General features: G+C 43.5%; 1 protein-coding gene across 5 annotated transcripts in view; it reads left to right on the plus strand.

Moving 5' to 3' along the window:
• Positions 1-418: 418 nt before the first annotated feature.
• SETD2 (SET domain containing 2, histone lysine methyltransferase) overlaps positions 419-17,982 on the plus strand; it is a 146,681-nt gene continuing 129,117 nt past the window's right edge. For 3 of the 5 annotated variants that reach the window (XR_010125597.1, XR_010125598.1, XM_063661228.1), the window contains exon 1: positions 1,267-1,386. Coding sequence is in view for 2 of the 5 variants with exons in the window: in XM_063661228.1 (XP_063517298.1) it covers positions 1,316-1,386 (71 nt within the window). In the remaining 3 variants the exon portion in view is untranslated. Of the gene's footprint in view, positions 453-1,262; positions 1,387-17,982 lie in introns of those variants that run through there. The other 2 variants (XM_063661229.1, XM_054481903.2) reach the window with 2 other exon arrangements.

Consider the following 17,982-nt stretch of genomic DNA (forward strand, 5'->3'; position numbering starts at 1 on the left):
TAAAGTGCTGAGATTACAGGCGTGAACCACCGCGCCCGGCCCACATTTCAGTTTTTAACCACTGTTTCTCAATTGGAAGACACATCCTTTCCTTTCCGTTACCAATTGCTGGTAAAATCCGATTCAAAATTCTAGTGGAAAAACAACAGCAACAACAACACAATAAACGCTAACCCTATGAACCCCCAATGTCAAAATGATCTATCGCCAAAAACTCTTCAGCGTCTAGAAAGTTTAGCTATTGGATTTACGCGTTCCTATCTCTTCCAAAAATAACAACTCGTAGCTCTTTCAAGTTATTCTACTTAATCTCATCTTATCATTTCTGTAGGAAAGTGATTAATACCCTTTTTTTCATGACATTGCCTCTAAGGCCCCAAGAACCACACAGGAGACCGGAGCTGCCGCCTTGGAGACTTCGGGTGGGGGCAGAACGCCGCGCCGAGGTGGAGGTAGGAGTCCCGAGGGCACAGCGGGAAGGAGGGCGGAGGAGGCTGCCGGGAGCTCGGCCTCCGAGCAATCCCCCGCCTCGCTGGGCTTCCATGCTTGCTAAGGGGTCGAGATGAAGAGGCAAGGGAGCGAGAGGGCGAGGAAAAATAAAAAAGAGAGGGGCGAGTGGGACGAGGGGCCCGGGAGCAGCCGCGGCCGCCTTACCTCAGAGCCCAGAGGCCTGGGGGAGGGGCCCTCGGCGCTGCCGCGGACTCCGGGGCTCCCCGGCGGGCAGGTCCTGCAGGGCCGCGGAGCGAGAAGGCTGATGTCTCGGGTGTCTCGGGGAGTTCTCCCGACGTCGCCTGCTGTTTGTCAGTCGCCAGCTGTGACACGGTAGCGGGCCGGGTCACGCTGCCCCCGGCCGCTAGGCGGGTTGAGGGAGGGGTCGCGGTGCCGCCTCTGCAGGTCCGGTCTGGCCCACATCACTGAGGCCGGGGGTTTATTGTTCCGGAGAGCTACAGGCACGGTCGGCCTGGGCCCGCCGGGCAGTGTTCCGCTCCGCCCGTCCCGGCCTGGGGTCAAGCCAGCAGCTGCAGGCACGCCGACTGGCGGCAGATCGGGGGCCCGTGTGTGTCTCTTTAAGGGGCCGGGCCTGCGAAGCTGAGAGGCGGGTGGGGTGTGCGTCGCTCCCGGTGTGAGGGTGAGAGGGAGAGAGCGGCTGGCGGGCGTCCGAGGGAGGGAGGGAGCGACGAGCGAGGTAGCGACGCGGGCCGCCTCTGCCGCCGCCGCCGCCGCCGCGGTCGGACCTGCGGCCTCCTCCCCTCCCCTCCCCCGCGTCGCCCTGCCGCGGGGAGGGGGCTCGCGTCGCCGCCTCCAGCCGCTCCCGATGAAGCAGTTGCAGCCGCAGCCGCCTCCGAAGATGGGGGATTTCTACGACCCGGAGCACCCGACCCCTGAGTAAGTATCAGCTCCGCGGCCCCCCGCTGCTGTCGTCCGCCTTATCCCCAGCCGAGGGCGGCGCGTCCTGACGGGTGGCGGCGCGGGCCGGCGCGAGGAGTAACGGGCCCGCGGTGGCCTCGCGCGGTCGGTGTCGGGAGCAGGCCCGCGCCGCCACTTCGAGCCGCTTGGCCGGGGCCGCAGCAGGCCCGCGGTTGGGCCCGGCGTTGGCGCCGCTGCTCGTGTCGCGGCTGCGGTTGGGCCGGGCCGGTGGGGGAGGGGCGGCCACGGTCCCTACGGTTACCTCCGTGTCCGCACCGACCCGGCCACCCTGGGGCTTGGCGGTCCTCGCGGGCTCCTCGCGGCACGTCCGGGCCCCGCTGCTAGCCAAAGGGCAGAGTCGGAGGAGCTGCCGGTGCCGGGCCCGGCAAGAGGGCGCCGGTGAGGGTAGGCCGCGAATCCCCGGGCTCGGGTGGAAGCTCGACCCGTCGCCCGACCTCCCCGCGACGGCGGCGCCTCGGACCGGAAGGGCCTAACGCGGGTTGCCTGGCCCCGGGTCCGTGGAGGGGCCCGCGCTGCACTCCTGAGTTTGATTTTTTCCTCCTGGGAACTCGATCGTGGCCTTGCAGTGCTTCCGGCTTCACATTCTGCACCTTTGGCACTTGGGTTTTGTAATGGCGAGGTTTGTGTGGTCCCGTTGTTGAGGTGACACCGGGTTTGTTTTTCCGCCTGAAAATGAAAGCCTCCTGAGGGACATACATTTTCTTGCAGGTTGTGAGATTTTCACACTTTCGGACACGATTTTCTTGGTAACAGGAATCTCCTACCCTAAACGGATGACTTTCTATTTCTTGTGAAGACTTGGTTAAAAACCAAGAATCGTTTGAGGATTCTCTAAAGAAGACAATGTTGTGGAAAACCGAAACACAGTTTTGCCCAATAGTAATTTTTCAGTCTAGGACACCTTTACATTTCTCTTGAGGTCTGAATCTGCTGCTGTATCTGCTACCTCAGAAAGCCTGGAGTCACTTCTTTCCCTGAACCCTCACGAGACCATTGTTTTGAAAAGCCGTTCTTAAACTCCATTTGCTGGTGTTAGACCTAGGAATATACTATTCATTTAAAACTTATCGGTTGATAGGGGTTTCACATGAAACTGTCAAACTTTTATGACCAGGATGATTCCAAGAGCTTTGCTGTTTTGACACATTTTACCTTAGGTTTGCTCTGGCTCGTTTTTGAATCTCTTGCCACATCTCACGTTGGTCCAGAAATGTCTGGATCTTAATTGATAGTTCTTAGTTTTGATTGCAACACAAACGGATTCTGTTAAGGTGTTGGTCATTTCTGCACAACAAGATAAATCATTATTTTGCTTTTCTAAAAACCCAACTCTTACTTGCAATAGTAAGTTAACATGGCTTTTTCCTTTCATGGCCATTGGTTAACATTACCTTAATTAGATTGGTCTTTTTGTTTTGCTACTGGCAGGGTCAGTTAGGTAAGATTGTTTTGATTTACTGCACAATCAGTCCAATTACAAAGCTCATGTTATAGGTTTTTAGTTTGAAAAACCTCAAAAAAAATAAATTTTATATCACGATTCAATAAATGCTTATATAGCACTTGCTCTGTACAAAGTAACATGCTAACCCCCGAATAGGCTAAGTGCCTGCTTTCACTTCCTTTTACCAGGTTGTTTGGTGAAGTCCGGAAGCTTTAAGGATCGCATCCTTACACTTCTTGGGGAAAAACAATTTTTCATAATATGTGGGAAAATGAACTCAGAAGTGCATCTTTGGTAGACCTGAGTGGGGAAGGAATCAAGAATGTTTTATGGTTTTACACGTTTTGGAGTTTTTGTTTTTATTGCTTTAATGTAGTAGAAATCCACTGCTTTGGATTTCTAACAGTGATTATATATTTTTAAATTCTTGTGTATTTTTTTTTCCTTTTTTTTTTTTTTTTTGGAGGCAGGGTCCCACTCTGTCACCCAGGCTGGAGTGCAGTGGTGTCATCATAGCTCATTGCATCCTTGAACCTCTGGGCTTAAGCAGTCCTCCTGCCTCAGCCTCCTGGATTGGGACTATAGGCATGTGTCACCACACCGAGCTAATTAAAAAAAAAAAAAAAAAATTACGTTACTCAGACTGGTTTTGAATCCCTGGCCTCAAGTGAGCCTCCTGCCTTGGCCTCCCAAAGTGCTGGGATTGCAGGCATGAGCCATTGTGCCAGGCCTCTTCTTGTGTATTAACCTGTATGGAGTAAAGAATTGTAACATGTTTTTTGTTGTTGTTGTTTTGTTTTTCCTTTTTTTCATAATACTATAAAGACTGGAGGGGATCATGGTAGGTATCCTGAGCAATATCACCTGTTTGGCATATAAAGAAAATGAAGGCTAGAGAAGTGAAGTGACAGCAAACTCTTGAGATAGTAAGCTAGTTAGTGTTTATAATGCTAGAGAGAGGAGAGAGAAAGGCAGTATAGGGTTTAAAAAACCTGGATTTCAGAGTCAGACCTGGATCTGAACACTATTTTAACTTTGGACGATGACTTCATCTCTCTGAACTTGGGTTTTCTCATCTTTTATATAGGTATTATAATGGTTAACAAGTTACTGGGGCTTTTTGGGAGGATTGAATGAGATAATGCATGAAGAGCACTTGGCGCAGAATGTGGCACGTGTAAGTGCTTCTAGCTGGGGTCATCAGGGAAAAGTTAAAAGGTAGGATTTAAGTTGAGGATGCGAAGACTAGGTGGGCAACATGGCTCAGGGGAGGAATGACCAAGTGCCCTTTTTAGACTTTGGATGGTTTGAAATGGTACTTAGACATATGAAGAAATTGAGGCAAAAATGTAAATTCAGTTTGACTGAAGTAACACTTAGCATCTGATGTTCTGGGTTTGTCTTGTACCCATGCTTTTAATCAGACACAGCTGCAAGATGGCTTTTTTTTTTTTAGCAGCATATAGGACATTGTGTTTCAGGTGAAAATGGCTGTAATCACTTGAGTATCTGTGCAGTGGGTGTCCATTATGGGGCAGGCCCAGGGACAGGTGTTGAGGACACAGCCAAGTAGATCCAGTTAGTATTTAAGGAACTCTTTTAATGAAGGAGACAAGCAAGTACCTTACAGTGATAGAGGTGCAGGTCTTTGAACATATGCATGTCTGTTGTATGCCAAACATAGGCACACTACCGGTAATTGGTGTACAAAACAAAATTTTGCCCTGGTGGAGTTTACATCCTAATGGGGGTGACAATAAATGATATAGAATGTTCTGGCCAAGAGGGGTGGCTTTCATCGGTAATCCCAGCACTTTTGGAGGCCGAGGTGGGTGGATCATCTGAGGTCAGTAGTTGGAGACCAGCCTGGCCAAGATGGTGAAACCTCGTCTCTACTAAAAATACAAAAAAAAAAAATTAGTCTGGTGTGGTGGCAGGCACCTGTAATCCCAGCTACTCGGGAGGCTGAGGCAGGAGAATCGCTTGAACCTGGAGGCGGAGGTTGCAGTGAGCTGAGATTGTGCCACTGCACTCCAGCCTGGGGGACAGAAGGAGATTCCATCTCGAAAAAATAATAATAAAATTAAATAAATAATGTAGAATGTTCAAAGGTAAGTGCTTTGGAAAGTGGAATAGAGTAAGGGGGATTCAGAATTGTTGAGGAAGAGGTTGCAATTTAAAGTGAGGTATACTGGGTGAGTATCCTTGAGAGTGACATTTAGGGAAAGATTTAAAGAAGAAGTAGCCATGTTAATAACTGGGGTGAAGGCATTTCAATAAGAGGGAATAGTTTCAAGGTGTTGAGGCAGACCCGTGAGTTTTGCCCTTTATGGCTAGAATGGAATGAGCAAGAAGGTGTAATAGTAAACTGGGTTAGGGTGAGATGGGGTTTAGTTTTTTGTTTTTTTTTTTGTTGTTTGTTTGTTTTTTGAGATGGAGTCTCACTCTGTCCCCCAGGCTGGAGTGCAGTGGCGTGATCTTGGCTCACTGCAACCTCTGCCCCCTGGGTTTAAGCGATTCTCCTGCTTCAGCCTCCTGAGTAGCTGGGATTACAGGCCCCTGCCACTGTGCCTGGCTAATTTTTGTGTTTTTAGTAGAGATGGGGTTTCACCTTCTTGGCCACGCTGGTCTTGAACTCCTGACCTCATGATCCACCTGCCTTGGCCTCCCAGAGTGCTGAGATTACATGTGTGAGCCACCGCTCTCGGCTGAGGTTTAGCTTTTTTACAGTCTTGTAGAGCCATTCTAAGAACTTTGCCAGGAGTTTTGAACAGAAGAGTGACATAGTCTGCTTTCAGTTTCAAAGGATCATTTGAATTGCAAAGGGAACAACAGTGGAAGCCTGGAGACTAGTAAGGAAGCTAGTAATCCAGAAAAGAGATGCTGCCAGTACCAAGATGGTTATGTAAGAGTAGTGAGAAATGGATGGATACTGGGTATATTTTGAAGATGGAACTAATATGACATGTGAGAGGGGAACCAAGGATGATTCCAGGGTTTCTGGTCTCAGCGTTAGAAAGTTGCCATCAACAAAGACAGTGATGACTAAAAGGAGCAAGTTTGAGGACTAGATTAGGAGGAGTTCAATTTTAGGCATAGTAAGTTTGAGATTGCTTGTTAGACATTGAGTTGATTTGATAACCAAGTCTGAAGTTCAGGGGAAAGGTCTGGAATGGAGATAAATTTTGTTTTCACCAGTTTAGGTAGTATTCAAGCCATGAAGCTGGATGAGATTACCAGAGAATCCTTGGTAGAAAGAGAGAAGGGCCAAGGATTGGTCTTTTTATTTTTTTTTTAAGATGGAATCTTACATTTTCCCCAGGCTGGTCTTCAGTCTGGGCTCAAGCCGTTCTCCCACCTCAGCCTCCTGAGTAGCTGGAACTATAGATGTGTACCACCACACTTGGCTTGATTGGTTTTTTAAATGCCTGTGTTAAGAGGACTGTTTTAGTGTGCAGTTGGACGTTTTAACATGGGTGACATCTATAAACTTGGGAAAATTACCTCTTCAGTAACCTCTGACTAGAAGTTAGCATTTCTTTCAATGACTAATATAAATAACAAACTACAGTAGTATTGTGATTTGTGTAGAAATCAGATATTTTAATAATAAAATATGCAGTTGACTCTTGATCAACATGGGAGTTAGAAGTACCAATCTGCAACACAGTCAAAAATGTGCATGTAACTTTTGTCTCCCTCAAAACTTAACTGCTACTAGGATACTGTTGACTTTACTGAGAACGTAGTCTACTAACACATATTTTGTTGTATGTTATGTGTATTATATACTGTATTCTTGCAAGAAAGTAAGCTAGAGAAAAGAAAATGTTATTAAGAAAATCATAAGGAAGTGAAAATATATTATTCATTAAGTGGAAGTGGATCATCATAAAGGTCTTTATCCTTCTCTTCACACTGAGTAGGCTGAAGAGGAAGAAGAGGAGGGGGTTTTAGTCTTGCTGTCTTGGGTGACAGAGGTGGAGGAGGTAGAACTGGAGGCAGGCACAAGGTGTGTAACTTTTATTGAAAAAAATCTGTGTATAAGTGGACCTGCACAATTCCAGCCCATGTTATTCAAAGGCAAACTGTATTGTGGTTTTTATAGAATCTTGAAATATGTTTATCATTATATTGAAATCCACTAGATTGAGAAGCACATACTAAACAATATGACACATTGGTTTTTTCCCCTCAGTATGATTGTCTTCCTTTGCAAACATATGTATTTTATCTTATGCATTAAAAAATATTAAACTGAGAAGGAATCCACAGGCTTCGTTAGATTGCCAAAATGGTATAGGGCACAAAAAAAGTTAAATCCCTGGGCTCTGGAGACAGAACTCCTGGTTTAGAATCTCATCTCTTTTACTTAATTGCTTTGTGAACCTAGGCAAGTTTCTTAATTACTCCTTACCTATAAAGTGGGGATCATGGTAGTATCATCTGCAAAGAGTTTTATGAGAATTTAAGAATTAGGACAGTGTTAGTTTCTTTTTTTTTCTTTTTTTTTTTTTTTGAGATGGAGTTTTGCTCTTGTTGCCCAGGCTGGGGTACAATGGCGTGATCTGGGCTCACCACAACCTCTGCCTCCTGGGTTTAAGCGGTTCTCTTGCCTCAGCCTCCCGAGTAGCTGGGATTACAGGCATGCGCCACCATGCCTGTTTACTTTTGTATTTTTAGTAGAGATGGGGTTCCTCTATGTTGGTCAGGCTGGTCTCGAACTCCTGACCTCAGGTGATCCACCTACCTGGGCTTCCCAAAGTGCTGGGATTACAGGCATGAGCCACCACACCCCCGGCCAGTTCTTTTATTGTTAGTATTGAATGGAACAAGTCGGCTAGAAAGAACGGTACTTACAAGGCACCATGATGTGAAAGTATGGCAAATTTGGTCAAAAGAAAGTTTAACTGGGAAAGAATATTTCAGCATGTTCAAATGAGATACAAAGCAGTCAGGATAGTCAGATTCTCTATTAATTTTTTATTTTTAGGGACTTGTTCTGTTGTCCAGGTTAGAGTACAGTGGCAAGATCATAGCTCACTGTAACTGAACTTGTGGGCTCAAGTGATTCTCCCATTTATCTAGGACTGCAAATGCGCACCACCACTCCTGGCTAATTTTTTTGTTTTGAGACAGGGTTTCGCTCTTGCCCAGGCTGGAGTGCAGTGGTGCGAAGATGGCTCACTGTAGCCTCGACTTCCCAGGCTCAGGTGATTCTCTCACTTCAGCCTTCTGAGTAGCGGGGACTATGGGCACATGCCACCATGCCCAGCTAATTTTGTTTGTAGAGATGGAGTTTCACCATGTTGCCCAGGCTGGTCTCAAACTCCTAAGCTCAAGTGATCTTCCTGCTTCGGCTTCCCGAAAGTGCTGGGATTATAGTCATGAGCCGCTGCACCTGGCCCTGGCTAACTTTTTATTTTTTATAGAGACAGGGTTTTGCTGTGTTGCCCAGGCTGGTCTCGAACTCCTGCCCTCAGCCTCCCAAAGTGCTGGGATTACAGGTGTGAGCCACCGTGCCCAGCAAGTCAAATTCTTATAATTCATGTTAGAATGGAGAAGATAGAGATACCTTAGGAAGCCAACTGAGAGAAAGTATCATGTCATTACCAAATTTCATATATGATCTGGACCTTTAGTAGCTTTATAGCCAGTTGAATCAATTTTTCTGATAGAGAGAGCTTTGTAGTGATGAAGGTATGGTGCTACAGGCCAGGTTACCTTCTTTGGGCTGCTGATGTGCACAGGAGGCCAGTATAGTACTTGGAGGGTTTGCTGGTAAGTGTGGAAAGCCTGTTGAACTATCCTAGTGCTTAGGCTAGGGTATACCTCTTTAATATTCATGTCCCTCTTTGCCATTTGCTTTTGCTACATTTTATGCATACCATTCTCCTTTGATTGACACATTATGTCTTTAGAAAAGTATCAAGCAACTGTTGATACAATTGTGTTTTCCTAATAATTGTCTCTAGTTGCCAAGCCATATTTTATACATACAAGATTATCAGTCATACTTTCCTAGTTTCCTTAGCAGGACTTTGGTGTTTCCAGATCTTCTCAGTCATTTTTCACTGTAGTGACTCATTGATTTAATTTATTAACTTAAAAATTTTGTTTAATACATTACAGTTTATTCTGTAATAGATATTTGTAATAAATTTTCTCAACCCTAATATTCATTGTTCCATGAGCATTGTCAGGTTTTGGATGGAAGCAGGATGGCCAGCCTGGGTTTGAGAATCAAAAGTTGACCAGCTTCTCTGTCCGTAAATCTACTACGTAGCTCTGCTGGAGCCTCTCTGAACCTATCCTGGTTAAGAGGCTGCTCAATTTGCTAATTGTTCTTTGCTCAGTTTCTTAAAAAAGTTGACTAGCTTCATTTCTGTTAATTCTTCCAAGAGTACCGTAGAGTACTTGATTTTGTAATACACTAAGAACTATTATTGTAAAACCCTGAGAGATAGTTTATATTGGAAACTAAGCCATTTACACCTAAGTCACTGAAATCAGTTTAGAATGTTTTTCTGACAGAAAAGAAAAACAACAAAAACAAACACTTTTTTATGTGTGTGTGAGACAGGGTCTCACTCTGTCACCCAGGCTGGAGTGCGGTGGCACAATCTTGGCTCACTGCAACCTCTGCCTCTGAGGCTCAAGTGATCCTCCCACCTCAGTGTCCTGAGTAGATAGGACTACAGGCGCACACTACCACACCCGGCTAATTTTTGTATTTTTTGTAGAGATGGGGTTTGCCATGCTACCCAGGCTGGTTTCCTGACCTCAAGTGATCCACCCACCTCAGTCTCCCAAAGTGCTGGGATTACAGGTGTGAGCCACTGCGCCTGGCAAAAAACACTTTTTATTTTGAAAAAATTTTAAACTTTCAGGAAAGTTGCAAGAATAGCACAGTGAATTCCCATAATGTACTTTTAACCTAGATTAACCAGTAATTGGAATTTTGCCACGTTGGTATTACCTTTCTGTATTTAAAAAAAAGTTTTATTTACTTTTGGCAGAACCTTTTGAGAGTAAATTGCAGGCATCATGATCTTTCTTTCCTAAATATCTGATAGTGTTACCTAAGAACAAGTATTGTCTTAGATAATCAATATACAGTAATCAAATTCAGACATTTTAACATTTGTAACCCTACTATTACCTGATATATAATTTATACATTTTGCCAGTTGTCCCAAAGGTGTCTTCTTTTTTCAATCTAGTATTACACATTGCATTTAATTGTCATGTCTCTCAGTCTTTTTCAGTCTCTGAGGATAACTTTAAATTTGTTTTGGAAGTACTTTATTACTGTGTACTAACCATGAATGTGATATTTTAAAAACAATAACAGGGTCTGATAGCGTGTTTTAAGTTTTTTTTTTTTTTTTGAGACGGAGTCTTGCTCTGTCGCCCAGGCTGGAGTGCAGTGGCGCGATCTCGGTTCACTGCAAGCTCTGCCTCCTGGGTTCACGCCATTCTCCTGCCTCAGCCTCCGGAGTAGCTGGAACTACAGGCATCCGCCACCACGCCCAGCTAATTTTTTGTATTTTTTTAGTAGAGACGGAGTTTCACCATGTTAGCCAGGAAGGTCTTGATCTCCTGACCTTGTGATCCGTCCGTCTCAGCCTCCCAAAGTGTTGGGATTACAGGCCTGAGCCACCGTGCCCGGCCAGTGTTTTGTTTTTTTAATTACCACAACAATAAATGCTTATTGCAAAAGGGTCAGACAATACAAATGTTCATAGAAGAAAAAGTAAAAATCCTCCCTGAGTATCTCTTCTCTGCTCCACCTCTCCAAATACCACCTCCAAGAACTTAATGTATTTGTCGAGATCTTTTCCTTTTGTTTGGTTTTTACTTTTTTACAAGTGGAGTCATATTACTGTATGTATTTTTCTGCCTTTTTCCTATATTCTGTATTTGTTTCCATTTACATATAAGATATGCTTATCTTTCTTTTTTTTTTTTTTTTTTTTGAGATGGAGTCTCGCTCTGTTGCCCAGGCTGGAGTGCAGTGGCACAGTCTCGGCTCACTGCAACCTTTGCCTCCTGGGTTCAAGCGATTCTCCTGCCTCAGCCTCCCAAGTAGCTGGGACTACAGGCGCACACCACCATGCCCAGCTAATTTTTATATTTTTAGTAGAGACAGGGTTTCACCATGTTGGCCAGGATGGTCTCCATTTTTTGACCTCATGATCCGCCCTCGGCCTCCCAAAGTGCTGGGATAACAGGTGTGAGCCACCGCGCCCGGCCAAGACGTGCTTATCTTTTTAAATAGTTGAACAATATTCTGTAGTATGGATGTACCATGTTAAGTTGTTTGATTTTCTTAAGATGTCTGGTTAGTATGTTAGGCAGTTTAAAAGAGCCTTAGGACATATTGTGCTATGTGGAAGGTGTCTCTTTCCAAATGTATTTCTCCACAGAGTGAGTTTTTCTGGTTATGATGGTGTTTGGGGGATTTTGTTTAGAGTTTTTTAAAAAATCCCGTACTTATTTCTATTTGTATATGGTACTGATGGATTAAGCAGATAATTTTTATTCCTGCCTTACTTTGATTAGTTACTTGTTTCTTTTAAAAAGAAAACCGAAGGCATTTAAGTGGAATCTCTTTTTTTTTTTTTTTTTTTCCTTTTTTGGATCAGGGCCTCCCTTGTCACCTAGGCTGGAGTGCAGTGGTATGATCCCAGTTCACTGTAGCCTCGAACTCTTGGGCTCAAGCAATCCTCCTGCCTCAGCCTCCCAAGTAGCTGGGACAACAGGCATGCGCCACCACACCTAGCTAATTTTTAAATTTTCTTTGTAGAGATGGGAGTCTCACTATGTTGCCCAACCTGGTCTCAAGCTCCTGGCCTCAAGGAATCCTCCCACTTCGGCCTCCCAAACCACTGGAATTACAGTGCTGGGCACCCCTGTGCCTGGCCTTAAGTGGGGAGTCTCTTGAAAATGGTTGGTTTGAGGCTGGCCAACAGAGCTAAGACAAAATTTGATAGGTTTCTTGTTGTCGTTTTTCCATAGTTGGACTTATACAGTATTTGGAAGTCTCTCATTCAAATGAAAGGCAATTACCTTGTATAATTTTTGGTTAATTACCTTGTATAATTTTTGGTTAATAAAAATTGTGTAATAAAATGTTGTATTTGAGTCTCTTAGCTTTGGAATTTGTGTAAATTTACTTTGTTTAATTTGGTAGTCTTTGTTTTTTAATTTTTTAATTTTAAAAATTAGATACTCACTTCACTGCCCAGGCTGGTCTTGAACTCTCGGTCTCAAGTGATCCTCCTGCCTCAGCTTTCCAAAGTGCTGGGATTACAGGCGTGAGCCACCATGCCTGTTTTTTGTGTTTTTGGTCAAGCTAATGGTTACTTTAGTCTTTTTTCCAGCTGAGCAAACATATTGTCATTTCAATGGAGGTTTAAGATAGGTCTGAATTCCCATAGTTGCTTTTTATTTTAGAATGCTTTTTCTGTCAAATGCTAACATCTTGCAAGTGAAAATATCCTTGGGATGATGTGGGTGTTGATAAGACTGCAATTGTGTTGGCAGGCTTCTGGGAGGTCTGCTTACTGGGAGCACTGCTCTGGGCTTGCAAGAACCTAGAGCAAGTGGTGGTTTCCAATAGTAGTTCTTCCTGTGGCCCACTTCCCTCCCAAGTGTGGTTGGACCCTCTCTTTGGGGAGGACTCTTATCGTAATCAACAATATTTGCTTCATGGTTAGCTCTTTGTGAATGCGTGGTCTAACTTGTGTTTTGAGCCTTTTGTCTGATATTTGGCCTCATGATGAATAGTTATTAATTACATACTCTATTTGAGGAAGCAGAAGATGCTAGGTTTAAAGTTTAAATTTTTTATGAGTTTTGTGTGAATGTAAAGTGGAGCAAATACTGTTTTTCACAAATTATATTAAATGACTGTAAAAACTCTTTCTATAGAAATCCATTTATTCTGGCCTTGAACACACACAGACCTGGTTGAAAATACATCTGGTTAAAAATTGCCTGGTTAAAAATAACAACTCTTCCATTAATTTATCAATACTTGATTGGAGTATCAACTCTAAAACATAAGCTACACATTTTATGGTACTGGTTCTGTGCTGAAAATGTAGTTAAGAATTATCTGTAGTAAAGGCAAATTTCTTTGAGGTACAATACAACATTTTAGAAATTGGTGAAAATCTCTTCAAGTTTGCCTCAAGGTAACCATAATAGGTATATTTTCAAGCTTAAGCTTACCATGTCTATTGAGGAACAAAAACGAAACAACTTTTGTTGTCGTACAATTATTCAGGAAACCTGTAGTCACAATTATGAAAAGTATAGTATACTTTTTGGCAGATTAATCTAGCAGTTTGTGTAAGGAAGTAGTGTTACTAGCTGATACGAACACCTTGAACACATTCAAACAGTAGTGATTGAATATAAAAAGAGTGTTCCCTCAATTATAGTATTGCTCATATGAATTAGGGAGATGATGAGATTTGCAAGAAGTATTTGGTGCTCTTCCTTCTTTGACTACCTATTTTCTTTCCAAACTTTTTTTTTTATTTTTTTGAGACAAGAGTCTCGGTCTCTCTCCCAGGCTGGAGTGCAGTGGTGCGATCTTGGCTCTCTGCAACCTCCGCTTCCCGGGTTCAAGCAATTCTCCTGCCTCAGCCTCCCAAGTAGCTGGGATTGCAGGTGCCTGCCACCACGCCCAGCTAATTTTTGTGTTTTAGTAGAGATGGAGTTTCACTATGTTGGCTAGGCTGGTCTCGAACTCCTGATCTCAGGTGATCCACCTGCCTTGGCCTCCCCAAATGCTGGGATTATAGACATGAGCCACTGTACGCAGCAGCATACTCTTAGTAGAGAAGATCATGATGGTGTCAGGATATGAAATTGGGAGAATCTGTGATAGGACTTTTTTTCCAGTTGTGCGTATGTGTGCTGCACAGTTTTTTTGTTAGCTGTGTGCTTTTTTGAAATGTACCGATTGCTTAAGCATTTTTATTTTCATCGATGCTATTTTTTCATGTAAGTTTTTAAGAGATATGTTTTTATATATGTATTTTTATAATTCTGTAATTTTTAAGATGTTTTGGTTGATTATTAATACGAAGTATCAAGAAAGGCTAACATTTCATTGAAGCCTGGCTATCTTAGCATTCATCTATTCTCATTAGACCTGTTTGGTTTTGTTGCTAGGACCTAAGGGATTTTGTAGATCCATGTATCAGAAAATTCAAGGCCCGTGATGAGTATATTATAGAATATGTTCTTCTCTTTTAATGGAGGAATCCTAGTAACTAGTAGTTGGGTACATGGTAGTACATGCTTAGTAAATGTTTGAATTGACCTGATTCTTTGTAACGATCATTATTCTAATTTGATTACCAGCAACATTGTTATTAATTGCCGACTTCTATTGTAATACATTCTTTTCTTTTTTCTTTTTCTTTTTTTTTTTTAAAGATAGGGTCTTTCTCTGTCACTCAGGCTGAAGTGTAGTGGCACGATCACGGCTCACTGCAGCCTCAACCTCCCAGGCTCAAGAAATCCTCCCACTACGCCTAATTTTATTTATTTATTTTTTGTAGCCACAGGGTCTCGAACTCAGCCACCCAAAGTGGCTCAGGCAATCTCCCTACCTCAGCCACCCAAAGTGCTGGGATTACAGGCGTGAGACACCGTGCCCAGCCTATTACCAGACATTCTTAAATAACTATAAGATTAGGACAGAGGTCAGGGAATTGAGTGGTATGTGTTGGGCTAATGGCAGTGACTTGGTGCTCATAGCACTTTTTATGCTTCTTCTGTTGGTATGTTAGACCACTTTTTTCTCCCAGCCTTTTCAGTTGTTTTGTACTTGTGTATTTTCCAGGATGGGTAATCCTTAAACTAAGGGTAAACTGCACTTTACCCTTGTTCTGTTGACTTTCTATCCAAATTTCTCAGATCAATAATCTCATTTATCTCTTTATAAATATTATGGGCAAAATATTACGGGCAAAAAGGAAGTGAGGAACCTCAGATGCAGTGGTAAATCAAAGGATATTTTTGAGGCCGCGCACAGTGGCTCATTCCTGTAATCCCAGCACTTTGGGAGGCTGAGGCGGGCGAAACACAAGGTCAGGAGATCGAGACCATCCTGGCCAACATGGTGAAACCCCATCTCTACTAAGATACAAAAGATAAATTAAAATTAGCCGGGCGTGGTGGCAGGTGCCTGGAGTCCCAGCTACTCAGGAGGCTGAGGCAGGGGAATTGCTTGAACCCAGGAGGCAGAGGTTGGAGTGAGCCAGGATTGCGCCACTGCACTCCAGCCTGGTGACAGAGTGAGACTCCGTCTCAAAAAAAAAAAAAAAAAAAAAAAAAGATATTTTTGGATATACCAAAAGACACTGAAAAATGATAGAAAATTTAGTACTCCAAAAATAGAGGCTTTTGTTCTTCTCTAGGGTAGCTGATACTTTTTATACCTAGCATACAAAAAAATTCAGTTTTCTAAAGTCTGTCAGTTTCTAACTGTATGAAGCAATTAAAAACGTTATATTTAAACTCTTTTCATTATATCGAGCCTTTTAACCTAATGTTTAGAACAACTAGCTGAGATTGAACTCTTGAACTCTTGACAATTTATTCAGCTAACATTTGTTGAATGCCAGACCTGTGATAAGGATACAGAAGTAAGCACAATATGCTATGGCAGGGATATCTGACTTCTACTGGGATGGGGATCAGGTGGGCAATCAGGGAGGGCAGCCCAGAAGAATACCTGAACTTAGCCTTGAAGAGTAGGACTTAGGCAAAAATGGAGTAGGCAGATGGTAGAGGATGTTGTAGGGCCACATTATGGGGGAGGATACAGAGAGAGGATTAACCCTATGCCCATTTCCCCTTCAGTTTAATTGCTGAGTGCTATAAGAGGTGTCTAGTGTAGGGAGTCCTTTTACTATATCTAATAATTCCTCTTTTCTGTGGCTCCCAACTTTTTTTTTCCCCCCTTTAGCTTGCTCATTGTGACTTGCCATGACTGTGATTTTAAAAGGGCAGGGGAGCTAGTGCCTCTAATTTTATAAAGGGAAGAAAAGGAAGTCCAAAGAAGTACAGGTTGTGCTCACTAGCTAGTTTAGTGGCATATCAGAACTTGGGTAATATTCATTTACCAGTTTGTCCAAAACTGACTTTTTAATGATGTTAAGGAATAACATTTAGAATAGCTGCCATTCATAAACAACTGGATTTCTGTATTGAGTTACTTGTTTTCCTAAAGGTCTTCAGAATTGACCTTGATGTGCTTATAATTGTTCAATTTGGAGGGTGCAGGTGATTCTGTATTTGAGTTAGTTCTTTCCTCTGACTTTGCAAATGTATATGCTGGAGGATTACGGGTATGAATATCATTCAGCAAAAGGTAAACTGGATATGGGGATCATTCAGATCTGCCTGTTTGTCCAGGTGCCTTAAGTAGTCTGAAATCTTCATTGGAAATGAGCTTAATCCTTTATGAAACTCAAGCCTTCATTCACCATTATTCCATATAGTGATCCACCCGCCTCGGCCTCCCAAGTGCTGGGATTACAGGTGTGAGCCACCGTGCCTGGCCTATGGCCACTTTTAAAAAAGAAACTTGTATGTAAGACGATTGGATGTCTATAAAGTTTTTCCTGCTAGAAAATGGGGTTTTTATTATTCTAACCTCAGTTCTAAGTCAAACATCATTAATTTAAGACCCTAATTAATGATTGTCTGATTCAGAAATGTGCATTTATTTGAAGTTCATTTAAAAACCAGTGCTCATTTTAGAATAGTATAGAGGTAGAAAGAAGGTATAAAAAATTGGAGAACACTTGAACACAGACTGTACTTTGAAATTTCCCTGTTAGTTTTTGTATTTTTTGTCTTCATTAAAAGAAAGTTTGAGGGGAGTAACATTGTTCTGTTTCAATAAAGTTTCAGGGCCAGGCGCAGTGGCTCATGCCTGTAATCCGAGCACTTTGGGAGGCTGAGGTGGGCGGATCCCCTGAGGTCAGGAGTTTGGGACCAGCCTGGGCAACATGGCGAAACCCTGTTTCTACTAAAACTACAAAAATTAGCCCAGCATGGTGGTGGGTGCCTGTAATCCCAACTACTTGGGAGGCTGAGGCAGGAGAATTGTTTGAACCCAGGAGGCAGAGGTTGCAGTGAGCTGAGATCGCGCCACTGCAATCCAGCCTGGGTGACAGAGCGAGATGCTTTATCAAAAACAACAACAACAACAACAGCAACAACAAAAAACACAACCAAAAAAACAAGTTTCAGTTTGGTTATGTTATAGTTGAAGCCTAGGTTTACTAAAATATATTTTTAGCCCACCAATGAGTATAATACTTTAATTTTGTAAGAGGGTTCTAAGCATACCTTTATGAACAAGAGTGCAGAAAGTATAGGTGCTGAAAGAAAATATCTTTTTTTTTTTTTTTTTGAGATGGAGTCTTGCTCTGTTGCCCAGGCTGGCGTGCAGTGGTGTTTGCTCACTGCAAGCTCCGCCTCCCGGGTTCATGCCATTCTCCTGCTTCAGCGTCCCAAGTAGCTGGGACTACAGGCGCCCACCACCTTTCCCGGCTAATTTTTTTTTTGTATTTTTAGTAGAGACAAGGTTTCACTGTGTTAGCCAGGATGGTCTCGATCTCCTGACCGTAATCTGCCTGCCTTGGCTTCCCAAAGTGCTGGGATTACAGGAATGAGCCACCGCGCCTGGCCTAGAAACTATCTTAAAAAATGACATGCTGGCCGGGCACAGTGGCTCACACCTGTAATCCCAGCACTTTGGGAGGCCGAGGCACGTGGATCACCTGACATCAGGAGTTCGAGACCAGCCTGGTGAAACCCTGTCTCTACTAAAAATACAACAATTAGCTGGGCGTGGTGGTGCATGCCTGTAGTCCCAGCTAGTCGGGAGGCTGAGGCAGGAGAATCGTTTGAACCGAGGAGGCAGAGGTTGTAGTGAGCCGAGATCATGTCACTGCACTCCATCCTGGGCGACAGGGTGAGACTGTGTCTCAAAAAAAAAAAAAAAAAAAATGACATGCAGTGGCTAGGCTTAGTGGCTCACGCCTGTAATCAGCACTTTGGGAGGCTGAGGA

Source organism: Pongo pygmaeus, chromosome 2 (genome assembly GCF_028885625.2).
Source record: "Pongo pygmaeus isolate AG05252 chromosome 2, NHGRI_mPonPyg2-v2.0_pri, whole genome shotgun sequence".
Taxonomy (NCBI): domain Eukaryota; kingdom Metazoa; phylum Chordata; class Mammalia; order Primates; family Hominidae; genus Pongo; species Pongo pygmaeus.